We start from the raw sequence: 15,535 nt of genomic DNA on the forward strand, positions 1-15,535 counted from the left end.
CGCTGTACGGGCAAAACGACGAAATACTCCACTCAAATCTATTTGCACATTGAATAAGACATATTTAAATATTACTCCCGAATGTGAATTACTTGACATATAAATGAAATTTGCACTCGCAATCTGAAATAACAGTTACAATTTTTTTTTTTTTATTCCTTAACGAATAATCATAAACGACTGTGATTGGTCCATTTACAACAGCGGTGTTTCGAGATAGATAACGCTGAGGAACGTTAATAGCCTTTGAATACAATTTCAAACAAAAATATTCACTGTACCAGACAGATTAGACACCATAAATATGTTTGACCCAACTTCTGTCCACTAAAAGTCCCGCCCCTGTCAGAACCACACTAACTGCTGTTTACGCTCCTTTCTGTATTTCTACACAGCTGAGCGCATTGACTTGCGTAACTGTGATTCTGAATCCGTTGCAACGTATCTGTCACGGTAGAAAGAGGGCGCCTCCACGACGCCTTTCTTCGGCCTTTCTGTGTTTTCAGCCCCTTTAAATGAACGTTGGAGGCCCAAAATGGATTTTGGCGATTTATTTGATGAGCGGACGTTCACCTTTTCTGACTTTCAAGAGTTTACGGTCAGTATCTTGGATGTTTTTCTTCCGGTTGCGCTGCTTTGGCGGGTGACCGAGAAACTCACGCGAAACTGACTGATACAAGAACTTGTGTATTTTTTGTAACTTGTGTCTTCATTCATTAAAGCCTGGCATATTAGACTGAAAGAAAATGATTACTCGTAAACACAGCACATGTCTCCTTCATTTCAGTTTGTAAGACAGTAACTTTTTGCTGTAAGTGTTAGCTAGTCTAGTTCGAGGCTTTATCCTAGGCCCAATGTTTAGGTGTGAAGAAACACGCATACCAGTACTTATGTTATTGCTTTACTGATGTTACGTAGTCATATAATATACCTCTTTTAAGATAACTAAGACGACTATCTGACATTTAAACATGTTGTGTATTCTGTCATCCTGACCAGTTCCTGCCTAGACATGAGCATTGGTCAGAGAGAGTGAGGAAACGACTGTATTATGGTCTTGATTCTGACAGCCCGTTGGATGCTTTATCTTGTCCCATGACAGGTGAGTTAACTAGTAAAACTAGTGCAAACTAGTTGTTTGCACTGTTGTTGCTTTTTTGTACAACTGTCTTCTTCACCTAACTGCTTTTTTTGTCTCCTGTGTTCACGTGGAATATTTCTTGAAACATTTTGAAGTTACATAATTTGTATCTAATTTTAAATTAAATAAATTTAGATTTGTTTACAATTATGTGCATTATGTTTAAATATTTAAGTGATTTTAATTAACTATAAGAAAATTATTCTTTTAATAATTACATATATTTTGTTATGACTTAATAATTTATATGCCTACTTCTCTTTACAATTCTAAGAATTGTATTTAAAATGAAATACAGGGGAACATTTTACTCCTATTATTACTTGGTCTTTCCATGGAATTGATTGGGGTCAAGCAAAGTTTGTATATCATTGCAATCCTAGATTAGGCCATGTTTGGATATTTTTTAACATACATATTCTATACATGATTACTACTAGATCGAGTATACACTTAACTCATAATAATTGTATTTCCTCTAGATATTGCTGTGGAACTGCTCCAGAAATCTGCCCCAAGTCCCATAAGGAAACTTCACAAGAAATACGCTGCACATGTGGCCAGGTAGGATTACCTCATTACAATACATGCTCTGTATGTTAAATATTCACTGGATCAATATCAAACCCTTTTTTTGTGTTACAGGGAAGCATGTATATCTCCTTGTGCTATGATGTTGGCCTTGATATACATTGAAAGACTGCGACACAGAAACCCAGAATACCTGCAACAGATCTCATCCTCAGACCTCTTTTTGATATCCATGGTATGCACATACAAGCATTTGTTGTAGCTTTATTTTTTCTGGTTTGCTATTCTGGTCAATTTCAATGATGCTGGTGGTGATGATAATCTTTTTTTCTCTTAATTTCTCCTGTCGTCTCCAGATGGTTGCCAGTAAATATTTGTATGATGAAGGAGAAGATGAGGAGGTTTTCAATGATGAGTGGGGTACTGCGGCCAAACTGGATGTTCAGACTGTCAACAATCTAGAGATGAACTTCCTCAATGCGATCGTAAGCGTGACCTTCCAAAGAACTACAGCCATTTAAAATAGTTTGATTTGTTTTGTCCTTTTATGTTGAGTATGAATTTTTAAGGCTAAGTTTCATTGCTGGTTGTGATTTTATCTAGTGAAATTGATTTGAAACCAGATCTTTCACATTTACAGGACTGGAACCTCTTCACCGAGCCCAGTGACTTCTTTAAAATCCTCAGTAAGGTGGAAACCAGGTTGGTTAGCACGCACTTACGTGTCGAACATCTAATATTATCCTTGTACGCTTTGAGTGAACACCCCTACTGGCCTTTACGGGGTCACAGCATTTTTGTTCTTTTCAAAAGATCACAGACCAGAGATTTTTGATGGCATGACCTGTTTTAATAGCTTTTAAATCTTTTGAAACTGGGCAGTGGCTCCCTTGGGCTTAAAGCAGTTGCCCTTTTTAGTCTAATCTGTTTGTCCGAGTGCTTTGAAGTTTGTAGCAGTACATTTAAGTTCTGCCTGAGTCATGTGCTCATTTTGTTATTATGAGTTCCAATGTTAAAAGATCAGATATTTGAATGTGCTTTGTCCCTGCAGCATTGCGGAGCGGCAAGGAATGAAGCGAGGCTGGTTCACCTACACGGATCTCTGCGTCCTGTTGGAGCAAACCAATTGGAGGGAAGCCCTATCTGCTATCTACCAGCACTTTACCAAGGTGAACAATCATAGCTAAACGCGTATGAGCTCATAAATGCACCAAAAAAGTAGCTCATATAATATGTGCACTGTGCAGTCATCTAAAGGCTTGTGCTATTTCCTGAAAATCTTCCCCATATTTGCACGCAAATCTCATTTGATTCAAATTTGGCACATCAAGACACATCAGAGATATTTAACATTGGGTCAAGAGAAGGTTTTGAGCAAATACCAGCTTACATTTTGGTCTGTTCCTCACACTAAAGCAATTCGCCTTTGGCTAAGCCACACCCTAGAATGTAGATTGACCAATCACAGCGCAGCCAAGAACGAGCTCCCACAGAGGGTCCGACGCTTTTTCACAGCGCTCCATTGACTTTAACACAGGCATCTCATATTTTTGGTCTCGGCAGGCTATTACCGTCGTAGTTTTATCAAAAATATGGTTAAACGTTGTGCCTGGGGCATTTGTAACACAGATACGCGTTTCCCAGAGAGGTTGGAGGGGGATGTCCGTTTTTTTCCCTTCCCAAAAAAACAAAAGTCAAATCCTGACAAGTGTCGTTTTTGGATTAAACTGTGTGGACGTCCTCTCAGTCAGCGAAACCCCTCAAGGATCAACAAGCACACTTTTGTGTGCTCGAAGATAGATTTTGCTTTTCACCTTACTGTGAAGTTAGACAGTTTTATGCTGTTTTATGATTTCGGTTCTCTACCCTAATTGTTGATACGCTAGCACACGCTGCTAATAAATACAACATTATACTCGCTTGGTCCGTTTGCTTTGTAATAACGATTATAGAAGTGAATAGAGACCTACCCAGCTTTGCCAGAACAGTGTTGCTCCTTGATATTGTTAGTCCCAGCCTTCGTCTCGATTAGTAGGATATGCGGTGGTTCATTTTTTGACTGTGACCGTTATGCTTTTGCCTCTATTGGGATGCCTTGTTGTTGCTTGCGTTTCACCGTATGTCTTGAATATACCCTTCAAACGCATATTGTAACCCCTTTTGCCTACTTCTATCGGACACTTTATTTGCTGCTTTATAAAAATTTGATAAAATTTCAGCAGGAAGAGCTGTCACCGCATAAGCCATGTTGATACCAAACCAGAGCCCAGATGAAGTTGACGGACGTAGCAACAGTAACTAAAGGGGGCGGGGCTTAGCCAAAGGGGAATTGTATGGTTTAAGAAACAATATTCGTAATCGTCTTTAATTTGAGGAGAAAGAAAATCCAATTAGGATAAACTAAATGCTAAATGCTTTTTAAAGTGTTTACTGTGCATGTTTTGTAGGGCGGCACAATTTGGATGATAAATTTGATTTATATATCGATGTGACTATAAAATAATAATATATAATATCACAATTTTAACAAACTAAAATAATTAAACAAAATAATACATATTACTACTGTAATATTTCACTGTAAAATAAAATTAGAATACTAAATATTTTTTATACTAAAAATAATTATAAAATAAATTACAATACTAATATTTATGGCTGTAATTTCTTCGATTTCAAACGTTAAACCATTGAGCTTTAATTTGGGTGGTAATCCATTGGGAGCCCTTAAAGTGCTTCTCATTATTATCAGTTTGAAAAGATGGTGTGTGTTTAATTTTTCGTTATTAGCAAACCAAACTCTTAGCACTTGTGGAGCAACATTTACTGCATACCGAGCCACTGAAAGCTGCTTGCGTGTGAATGAACACAGTGCAGTGCCACACTTCACTCTAAAACCTGCACCGCATATATTTGTTCACATCCTTTGTGATGTGATAACCTCACTAAGCTATATCACGATTATGCTTTAATCTTGTTTAACTGTGCAGCCCGATCTTTAATCTGTTATTGTGTTCTTTGTCTTCCTTCAGATTACCTGTATGTTGGGTCTCCTGTACTTGACTAGCGTGGCCGGTCTCATCGCTTCTTCCGCTGTCATCCACCAGCTCAGCCGTCTTCCCAATACCAGCCACACTTACTTGGACCCGATTAAGCACACATCCATTCAGACACCAGCAGTCCTTCCTGAGCTCTTGCTGGACATGCCTCGGCCAACCTCAAACCTCCATTGCTGTGTCCTGACCAACGACAGCTTGAAGCCGCGGCCCACCGTCGTGCCAGAGCAGCAGGTTCCTACCTCTTCATCCTATCAGAACATGGTGCTCTGCCTCTGGGGCTCCATCCTCTCTACCTTTTCCTTCTCAAACCCCTCGTTGGACATCCAGCCAGAAGACTGTTTGGTATCTGAAGTGATCTGTCACGGTCACGCGGGCGGTTTCCCCCAATTCGCAATTGCTCGCAATGGCTCGACGACTCTTTCCTCGCCGTGGTACGCCCGTCTCACAGCACATTGGCTTGGGTTAGGTCAGTTTAGCATAGGCCTGATGTTTCCAGACCCCCATGTTAGCTCAATGCCACCATTTCAAAGACACCCATGTTGCCCAGACACAACTTTGCCATTTGGGAAATTGCCATCTCTTCTAATGCCCGGTTAGATGAGTCCTATAGCAGAATAAAACCAGCTAAGTTTACATGCGCAGTCAACTCCCTTGGTTTTCCTTGTTGTAAATGAACCAGTGATATAGGTTGGTTATAACCGGGTTGTGGTGGGATAGTATGTTGGAGAGAGGGTAGTGGGGAGGTTTATTACAGAAGTGGCATATGCTGATCGACAGTGAATATTGACGTGTGTGATGCAGTGCACGCTAATGCAGTATGAATGAACAGGCTTTCTTTTCTTTTCCGGCGGACGGGTCTTTTCTTTTTTTTTTTGCTGTTACATGAAACCTCCAAAGCAAGCACCCAAACAAGAATATTGGTAAGTAGTTACATAAGTTAACAAAAGGGTCTGCTCTTGTGCCGGAAGTGCGTGCTCTTGTTTGGCTGAGGAGGGCTGTATTGTTATGAAGTTTCTTCCTGTGAAAGCCTTTATTTTCAAGTTGGGAAATTGTTTGAATTTAAGCCTGGTTTTGTTCACTTGGTTTCAGAGAGGACGGGTAGAAGAAAAGCAAAAAGGGATCAGTTTTACAATGCCAGTTATACAATTTAGTTTAAGATAGATTTAAGATTTCTAATGTTCAGATAGTTGATGCCATACATCATCCACAAAGCATTCATCATAGAATGCAACCGTTTTTGTAAAAAATCCTCAATATTTTGATATCCTAAAGTAATAACATATTGGAATTGCTGAACGGCGTTCATTGCTTGACTTTGTCAATAAGTTTGATTTTGCTTTATTTTATGTTCTTTAAATGTAATAAAGTAAATTATATATTATTAGGGCTTGGGCATAAAAATGCACCATTTAACACCTGATTTAGCGATCGCTTACATATCCACCATAATTTGTTCATGACAAATATTTGACTATTTTCATGACTTATATTTTCTGTCCCATTTTGTACATTTTGTATAGAAATTATAAAAGAACATATAGCTGCAACAATGGAAGTAATAAAAACATCTTAATCTCAATCCTTTGTATGTATTTTTATTGTTGTTATTTATATTTATTTTTGCAATAGAAAATGTTTTAAGCATGGATTTGTAGAATGCATATTGCTTTATACTAAACGGTTGTATTTTTCACTTCAGAGATTTTGGGGCATGATTTAATTTCTGTATTTTTTCTATCATTTTATACATTATTTATAAATAGATAGACAAAATATCAATACTTTTAAATTTAGAACATGGAACTGAAGTTTTCCCATTCTTTAAAAGTAGGGATGCACCGATATGAACATTTCTGCCCATAATTATTTATATTTGAAAGCTGATAACTGGTATTGTTGTTGTTGATACTTTTATTGATCCTTTACAGGATATTGCATTGTCATGGCAGCTTCAACACACAAAGATACAGCACCACATGACACACTTAACAAATAAGTCACTTCCGACTCTGTACCGATCTACAATATACAAATTAAAAAATAAATAATACATAACAAAAATAAACAGTCTATTGAGTCTCATCTATATATCATATGACTAGTCGTTGATGAATAATGGGGATGGAGTGGATGTGAGAAATTTCCCGTTATTGATCTCAGCTTTCTTTGCTCTGCCCACTGCTGGACCATGTCCAATTGAGTCCCCACAACAGAGCCAGCTTTATTAATCAGTTTGATACTAATAATAGAGTCAATAGATTTATAATGGCCGATAAATCTAAATAAAATTTTGTATATTTTTTGAGAATAACTTTAGGTTTAATATATCGGACACATTTTCTTATCGGGATGATGTTAACATTAAAAATGAACATATCGGCCGATACCGATATGGTGGCGATATCCTGCATCCCTACTTAAAAGACTGACCCACTTGTCACAGGATCAAAAGGTATTTTTTATTTTACGGAAATTATATTAAAACCCAGTTAAATGACTAAATATTTTAGCAATATCAAAGACATTTCTTAGTTTGGCTTTTGGCAGGTGTGGCAAAGAGTTAATTTTGGACTGGACCCTTCATGAAGGAATGGGTGGTCGCGCGCATATCACACAGGCCACGCGCTATATTTGGAATAACCTGCGCGCGCTCCAACATGGCAGTTCTCGTTTCGTGTTGTCAGTCAGTGTCAAACCAGACATATTTACGCCACATTTAACAGGACTACTACTACAGCAATATCCTAAAATAGATATTCTTCTTTTCACCAGAGCGTCGTCGCTTTGTCTGTCCATCGGCCCTGCTGCGTTTAGAGGCTGCGTCCTGTCTTAAATAACCGACCTCAGTTCAGTTGATCCTAATATAGCTCTGGTGAAGCGGGATCGGTGGGCATGCGCAGGACGCGGAGATGTGCACGCAGGAGCTCGACTGTAGTAGTGCACACGCACAAATGGACACTGACACGCAGGTAAGCGACAGCAGGTAATAAACCTTCCCTTAAGAGTGTAAATCAGCGTCTGATGCATGCGGTAAAATGAAGGCTTGAGAGAATGAAAAATGCAAGACAGCTGAGCTCAACGTAAACATCATGTTTTTACAAGTGGTAACATGGTAATACCATATGTTTACGTTATTTACATAAAATACAATGGTGCTACTGTGTATTACCTTGTTTTTGTTGTGCAAAACCAGCTTGTTTTGGAAGCCCAATGATGCACAAATTTTGATTCGAGTCTATACTATTAAAGTACCATGTACTACCCTCTGATAGGCTACATCATTGTACCATTTTTGTAAGGGATGTATTTATATGTAGTTTTTTTTTATAAATGTAATGAAAGCTACTGTTTTGATCAAATGATGCACATAATTAATTCTTTCATCATTTAATTTTTGAGCGAATAATTCTTTTAAAGTCAACATACTGTAATGTCAACATGTTTGTTTTTTGGCAGGACGTTTGCCATGAGGACTACATGAACAGCACAGGTATGGCAACACATATTTCATAAATCATGAGAATTTGCATCCAGCACTTTCAACATGAAGATGCGATGTGGTGTTTTCATGTCCCTCCAGACCCCGATCCGAATGCAGAAGCTTATATGAACTTCATGAAGAAACACTGTTGTTATGATGCGATTCCCACCAGCTGCAAACTGGTCGTTTTTGACACCACACTGCCGGTTGGGATGCAGTACATTTCCTGGGTGTTATCGTTTAACATGATTTAAAATGTGATTCTCGTTGACATCAATAATTCATTTAGACAAAATATTTGTTTCGAGGAGGTGAACACACATCTATTGTATATCGACACAGGTGAAGAAGGCCTTCTTTGCTTTGGTTGCGAACGGCCTGAGAGCGGCCCCTCTCTGGGACAACAAACTGCAGAGATTTGTGGGTAAGACTGACTCCGCTGAGCCTGTGTGCGTATTATTTTTATCTTCATGAATTGTTGTCTTTCGTTGTGCTTACTTCATCTCCTTGCTATTTTCTCAGGTATGCTGACAATCACAGATTTTATCAATATTCTTCATCGGTATTACAGGTCACCTATGGTGGGTTGCGATCCCTGCCTCTTCTCTTGTGTTGTCCTTCACGGTTTGAATCATATTTATTTCCGCATTGATCCTGCATGATACAGATATTGTTTCTTTGTTAGTTGATAACATGCCTCGGAAATAGTTTTCAGCCTCTGTCTTTTTTCATACTAATGATTTCCTCAACCTGATATCTTGAGGTTTTGATTTTTAAATCAGTCTCTGTAACAGCTCAGCCCAGTAAAAAAAGAAAATGAAACAGTAAACAGTGTAGTTACCAAAGAAAGTACTGGTAATAGAAGGTAATAACTTCAGGTTAATAGTACCTAGTTATAACCCAGTTATTGTAGTTACTATAATAAGTACATAGTTTGTACATGTGGAACAGGACTTCTTCTCATCAGCTTTAACTACGTTTCCAGATATATGTTGTCTTCTCAATACCCCTCACTTATTTAATAGTTATAAAGAGAATAATTTTTAAAAAAATATGTTTAAATACGCTACCGTTTAAAATTTTGGGGTCAGTTATTTTGAAAAAAAAAAAAACTTTTATTCAGCATTAAAATAAAAAAGCAGTGGCTCAGTGGTTCATGTAGATTGTCTACAAACCGGAAGGTTGGTGGTTCAATCCCAGGTTCCACATGGCTGACACCGCCGTCGGTGTATGAATGGGGGAATGTGAGGCTAAATGTAAAGCGCTTTGGTGGCCATTGGGTCTGTGAAAGCGCTATATAAATGCAGTCCATTTACCAAAAAAATATTTTTTCAGGTTTTTATTTTATTTTATTTTTTCAGGAGCACAACTGTTTTCAACATTGATAGTAAGAAATGTATCATGCATCATAATATATAATGATTTCAGAAGGTTCATTTGACACTGAAGACTGGAGTAATGATGCTGAAAATTCAGCTTTGCAAAATTACATTAGGAAAATATTAAAAACATTTTTTTATTTAAATTGTACAGTACACATATTTCACGATATTACTGTTTTTACTGTATTTTTGTGAGCATAAGAGACTTCTTTCAAAAACAGTAAACAATCTTGACCCCAAAGTAAACCATAGATTTGTTTTTATATATACAGTAACCTTTCATATTTACATATAGTCTATTATACATTTATATTGCATTGTATAATATTATATATTTTTACAGGTGCTTTCTTTCTCTTGTAGGTTCAGATCTATGAACTAGAGGAGCACAAGATTGAGACATGGAGAGGTGATTCATTTCAAAGTAAATAATCTGAACTACACAGATGATGTTGGGATGTTGTCTAGTATAGCTATAAGGACGGACATTACCAGTTTTATCTTATGAATTCTGTCTTAAAGGATGATGGGTTTGACTTTAAAGTATTTAATATGTAAAATGTGCTGAATCAAAAAAGAAAAGAAAAAAAAGCCTTTCCCTTAGTGGAAGAGGAAAAGAGTGAAATCAAAAATGGACTTTTTCTTTTTTTAAATAAACATTCTTTGCATTACTTCAGATGTTAGGATGACATATTTAGTATTGAAACATTATCAGGCTGGCTGTATCTCCACAGGGCTCGATATATCTCCCGCAGCTGTCATTGACTGTCGTTGTGTGATTATAGGGCAGATTTACTGCAGTGTCACCTGAGATCAACGACTTGCATTTGATTTTTTCCAATGTTTTTCTCTTTCTCTTGTCATGTGCTCTCTCTTTCTGTAGACGTCTATCTGCAATATCACGATCAATATCTCATCAGTATCACGCCTGATGCAAGGTATGTGAGTGTGCCAGGGTTCCTGGTGCCATGTACGATTGTTATACATAATAATTGTAATCATAACTTCTATATAAGATGCAAAATAGATATTCATGTTTACACTACCATTCAAAATGTTGGGGTCTGTTGTTTAAAATGTCTTTATTTTACAGTGTCATAGTTACGTTACATGTAGTTACTATAGTAATAACTATAAATTATGCATAATTACATGCAACTAACCCTAAACCAAACCCTAATCCTAACCCCATAGTAAGGTACTTAAAATTACTCAGTACTTAAATGTATAATTACATTGTAACAAAGACACCTTCAAATACAGTATAACCGTGTTTTCTATTTGAGTATATTCAGCATCATTACTCCAGTCTTCAGTGTCAGAAATCATTCTAATATGATGATTTGTTGCTCAAGAATATTTTTTTGTTAATATTAATTATGCATTTCTTTGATGAATAGAATGGTCAAAAGAACAACATTTTACTCTCACATTCGATCAGTTTAATGCATCACTGCTGAATGAGTATTTCTATAAAAAAGTCCTACTGACCCCAATCTTTTGAACAGTAGTGCATCTATTTATAATATATATGATACATTTCTACACTTGTCTGTCCATACACAGCCTCTTTGATGCCGTCTACTCTTTACTGAAACACAAAATCCACAGGCTGCCGGTCATCGACCCCGAGTCTGGAAATGTCCTTCACATACTGACCCATAAGAGAATCCTCAAGTTCCTTCATTTATTTGTAAGACGAAGATTTAAAACTTGACTCATCATATGACAGATCAGCAGGTTTTTGTATAAATATGATTTTCTTTTCATCTCTAGGAAGCCGCAGTGCCCAAGCCACGCTTCCTGAAGATGCAAATCAAAGATGCAGGAATAGGGACTTTCACAGAAGTGGCCACAGTCTCACAGACGGCCACTGTGTACGATGCCCTCTCTGTGTTTGTCGAGCGACGTGTGTCCGCTCTCCCAGTGGTGGATGACAACGGTACACACACTTAACTCAATAAATAACTAAAAAAATGAATGTGTTACACGGCAAAATGCATTTACTTCCCTTCCTTCTGTTTTGTTTTGTAGGCAAAGTGGTTGCCCTGTATTCCAGATTTGATGTGATTGTGAGAATCTCTTCTCATTTTTTTTTTTTAATTTCCGATATTAAAAGCAGCACTGGGTTATTATTGAGAGAACTTGTTACCGATATCTTGTACGATTGTGTCTGTTTCTTCTGACAGAATCTTGCAGCTCAGAAAACCTACAATAACCTGAGCATGAGCATGCAGGAGGCGGTGCGGAGGAGGCGCTGTTATGTGGAAGGAGTCATGAAATGTTACCCGGACGAGACTTTAGAAACTGTTATTGACAGAATAGTCAAGGCAGAGGTAAGGACGTGTCTTCTAAACTGAGGATGCTCATTATTTCTGAGATGTTTACTTTGGCTATAGGACTACCGTTGCAAATCAGCCGGTTGGCTAATACTGGCACATTTATAGAAATGTGAATTCATGTGAATTGTCTTTATAGATATTTTATAGATATAGAAATGAGAAATAAAAAATAAAATGAATCCTCCTCATATCTCCATATATCTTTATTTTATACATTTCTTAGTTTTTTTAATTGCAAATGTTGTGCTATTTTATTGTTTTGTCCCTAATTAGATGTGTCATGCTTTTTTATTTTGTTTTATAACATTTAATTGAAACAGAAGTTGCGATTTTTCCCCCTATTGTTATGTATATGGCTTCTCGAACAAGTACAAATGTAGGGCGCAGGGGCGGGACTTGATTTTGTCCATGGGGAATTGATTGGAAGGTTGTGGTTTGCTATTGGTCGATCTCATGTGATTGACAGGTTTTCCCGCCCTCACTCCAGTAAACATATCACTGCAAGAGGGAGGGGATGATATTTTTAAGATGATAAGGGCATATGATTTTATTTTTTAAGTAATGTGCACAAACACTGCAATATTCCATAAAATACATTTTAAGTGTCAAATTTTATGGCGACTAACTTTTATTTTTTTATTTTGTGTTTTAATTTTAGTTTGTGTGTATACGTACCTGGTATTCCCTACGTTATTAGGACCAAATGTTCCCACAAGGATAGTAATACCAGTCATTTTTTGACCTGTGTGGACATTTTGATATGTCCCATGAGGAAAACAGCTTATAAATCATACAGAATTACGCTTTTTAGAAATGTATTTCTACATTGTGTGTGTTTCCTCTGAGATGATTTATCTTGGCTCTGTCCAGGTCCATAGGCTGGTGCTTGTGGACAGAGATGACGTGGTTCGGGGAATAATCTCTCTCTCAGACCTTCTGCAGGCTATAGTCTTATCTCCAGCAGGTATTGATGCTCTGTTTTCCTAGCCTGAGAGGATATGTTTTCTCCTGTTCCCTCATCTAACCAGCACTAGTATATCCAGGTAGGCTTTACTCTGCCTTCCTAGCCTAGCTTTGCCAACACATGCATTGCTACTGCATACAGTACTAGTCAAAAGTTTGCACACACCTACTCAATCTTTATTAGGACTATTTGTTACATTTTAGATCTAAAGTAAAGTCATCAAAACTATAAAATATAACATGCATCAGATTATGCATTGATCACACTATTGATGGGGTTCACCTGTTGATGATTTTTCTTCACTATTCACTCCAGCTTATTTATTTGAAAAATAATTAATCTAAATAATTAATCATCTTTATTTTTCTAAATAAATATATAATAATAATAATTATTATTATAATTATAATAAAAAAATGATAACAAATAATAATGTTTATTTTTTCTAATAATAGTAATAATGGTTATTATTTGAATAATAATAAAATACTAATTGAAATAACGAACAATTATATTTATTCTTCTGAATAAATATATAATGATAATAACAATAATGCTAATTATTAATCTTTATTTATTTATATTTTTGTTGTTATATGGAATTTCTATCATATAGAAATTTAGACATATGCCTAATTTATATTTGTCTACAAAACATATTATATAAGCATTAAGCATAAAAGTGTGAAAAACACATTCATTCTGGTGTGTTCGAATGTTTTACTAGTACTGGCAAATGACACCACAGTGTTATGTTTCTTTATTAATATACTCTGTATAATCATTATTGTATATTATATCGTCTGATGACCTCATGTTATGTCTTCTGTTATGTGAAGCTCCAGCACCCATGAACCGCAGACACTCCTAAAACATTTGGTTGATGCATTTTCTCTCTACTTTTGGGTATTCACAACCACAAGGAATGAAAATAAGTGTAAACGCCCATATGCAATACTAATTATAGAAAAATGCTGATGAATAGTGTCCTCCCTGCATGATTTATGCATGTGTGTGACCTCTTTGTTGGCTGTATGAGTATGTGAATGTTTGAGAAGAGAATACCCTGGTAGGTCAGGGTCGCGACCCCGGGTCTCTTTGTCAGGGTCATTTAACACCAGAGCGTTTGGAAACAGTATAATGTCAACAAACTTCCCTGTTCTGCTGATATTGTGGTTGTTCTGCAAAGTATTTAAAGGAAACCTATGGTATTATACAGCTCAAAAAGCATTCTACTGTGTGTAAGTGTATTCTCTTATCCTGTTTCAGATATTCAAAGAGGATAAAATATGAGCAAGCAAGAATGAAGAAAGAATCTCTTTTTTACATGATACATTTATTACATTGATGGATTATGTAGAGTGTGTAATATATTAAACAACATATTTCTCATTTAACTGAGAGATGGTTTATGATGAGTACTGACAAAGAGAATTGCTGCTTTAAGTTTTCATGTATGATCGTGAGCACACAAGGCCTGGGATTTTGATCAAATTGATCATCTAGTTTGCCTTTTTGTGCTGTTATGAAATGTATACTCAGATTATCATGTTTTTTTTTATTTTAAATAAACAATTCCTTGTGCTCTTTTTTTTTTTTTTTTTGTCTGGTTGCCCACTCCACAAATAACAAGAAATATGAAATAAGAAATATGAAACATCTGTTGCAACACACTGTAAGATACTACCATTACAGAATACCATGGTATTCTTCGAGAACCATGTAAATATTATGGCAATTAATCCCATGGTATTACTAATTTACTATGGGTTTTGCACATTTATCATAAATATCATGGTACATGAATATGCTAGTCATCCTGTACCACAATATTACCACATGATTACTACAAAAAGTAATAGGCAGTACCGTAGTACAGTCATGGTATAAGACTGTAATAACATGGTACTTTGATATATGCCATAAATGTTTGCCATATTCATATACACATGGTATTTGGACTGTACTGAAAGATTTAAGGATACAATGATATATGTTAAAAAATCTGTCTGGTTTTTAGCATGGTCTTACCATGGTGCCTTTTTTGTAGGGGGTAAATACCATGGTGTATGATTATGGTTGTAATTAGACAATTAACAATTAGTTTGTTTTTTGGGGGGGGATTTATGGTGGTATTAACATCTATATTCTATCCTATTATACCATATCATGTTATATATAATATAAATCACATTGAACATCAAATGTCACCCATTATTAACCTTTTCCTATGAAACAAGGACACAAAGTGAATACAGTATACCATAAAATAATTTCTGTTGCTAATCCTAACCATCTGTTACATTTTGTTTAATTAATAAATGACCATTTTATTTGAATAATGTTACTGAAATGTTTATTAAAATATAAATATTGAATTAATATTTAATCAAATAGTATTTAATATTAATGATGAGATATTTTAATTGTATTATTTAATTTTTTTTATACAAAATAAATGATTTAACGTTATTATATATATATATAATTACATTGAAATAGTTATATTTTAAACTCTGTATAAATAAAATTATATTTCTAAAAATCTAATTATTAACAAATTTGTGCTATTAATATATCAATCAAAACAAATAATATTTGGTAAATAAACAATATAAATGTCAAGTTGAAGTGT

The 15,535-nt window shown here is 35.9% G+C and overlaps 2 protein-coding genes across 12 annotated transcripts; both read left to right on the top strand.

The window, feature by feature from the left end:
- Positions 1–4: 4 nt before the first annotated feature.
- Positions 5–6,310, top strand: cnppd1 (cyclin Pas1/PHO80 domain containing 1). Its single transcript, XM_079615918.1, has 8 exons — positions 5–598; positions 1,000–1,102; positions 1,624–1,705; positions 1,787–1,907; positions 2,029–2,157; positions 2,313–2,374; positions 2,724–2,841; positions 4,705–6,310. Exons 1-8 carry the CDS (start codon positions 536–538, stop codon positions 5,326–5,328), a joined length of 1,302 nt encoding a protein of 433 aa, XP_079472044.1. The 5' UTR covers positions 5–535; the 3' UTR covers positions 5,329–6,310.
- A 1,032-nt stretch (positions 6,311–7,342) lies between these two features.
- On the top strand, positions 7,343–14,489 carry prkag3a (protein kinase, AMP-activated, gamma 3a non-catalytic subunit). 11 transcript variants are annotated; one of them, XR_013798136.1, is made up of 13 exons: positions 7,343–7,700; positions 8,188–8,221; positions 8,312–8,418; positions 8,555–8,636; positions 8,735–8,793; positions 9,958–10,003; positions 10,478–10,532; positions 11,161–11,287; positions 11,371–11,536; positions 11,629–11,666; positions 11,784–11,930; positions 12,807–12,979; positions 13,740–14,489. XR_013798136.1 is itself a non-coding variant. In XM_079616945.1 (13 exons), exons 1-13 carry the CDS (start codon positions 7,641–7,643, stop codon positions 13,769–13,771), a joined length of 1,062 nt encoding a protein of 353 aa, XP_079473071.1. In that variant the 5' UTR covers positions 7,504–7,640; the 3' UTR covers positions 13,772–14,489. The 11 variants fall into 11 exon arrangements, 6 of the variants coding, with proteins under 6 accessions (XP_079473071.1, XP_079473075.1, XP_079473074.1 ...); XR_013798137.1 differs by having other exon boundaries at positions 7,504–7,700; positions 9,958–10,018; XR_013798138.1 differs by having other exon boundaries at positions 7,504–7,700; positions 9,958–10,018; positions 14,170–14,489.
- The last annotated feature ends 1,046 nt before the right edge of the window (positions 14,490–15,535 follow it).

Source organism: Phoxinus phoxinus (genome assembly GCF_949152265.1).
Source record: "Phoxinus phoxinus genome assembly, chromosome: 6".
Lineage (NCBI taxonomy): Eukaryota > Metazoa > Chordata > Actinopteri > Cypriniformes > Leuciscidae > Phoxinus > Phoxinus phoxinus.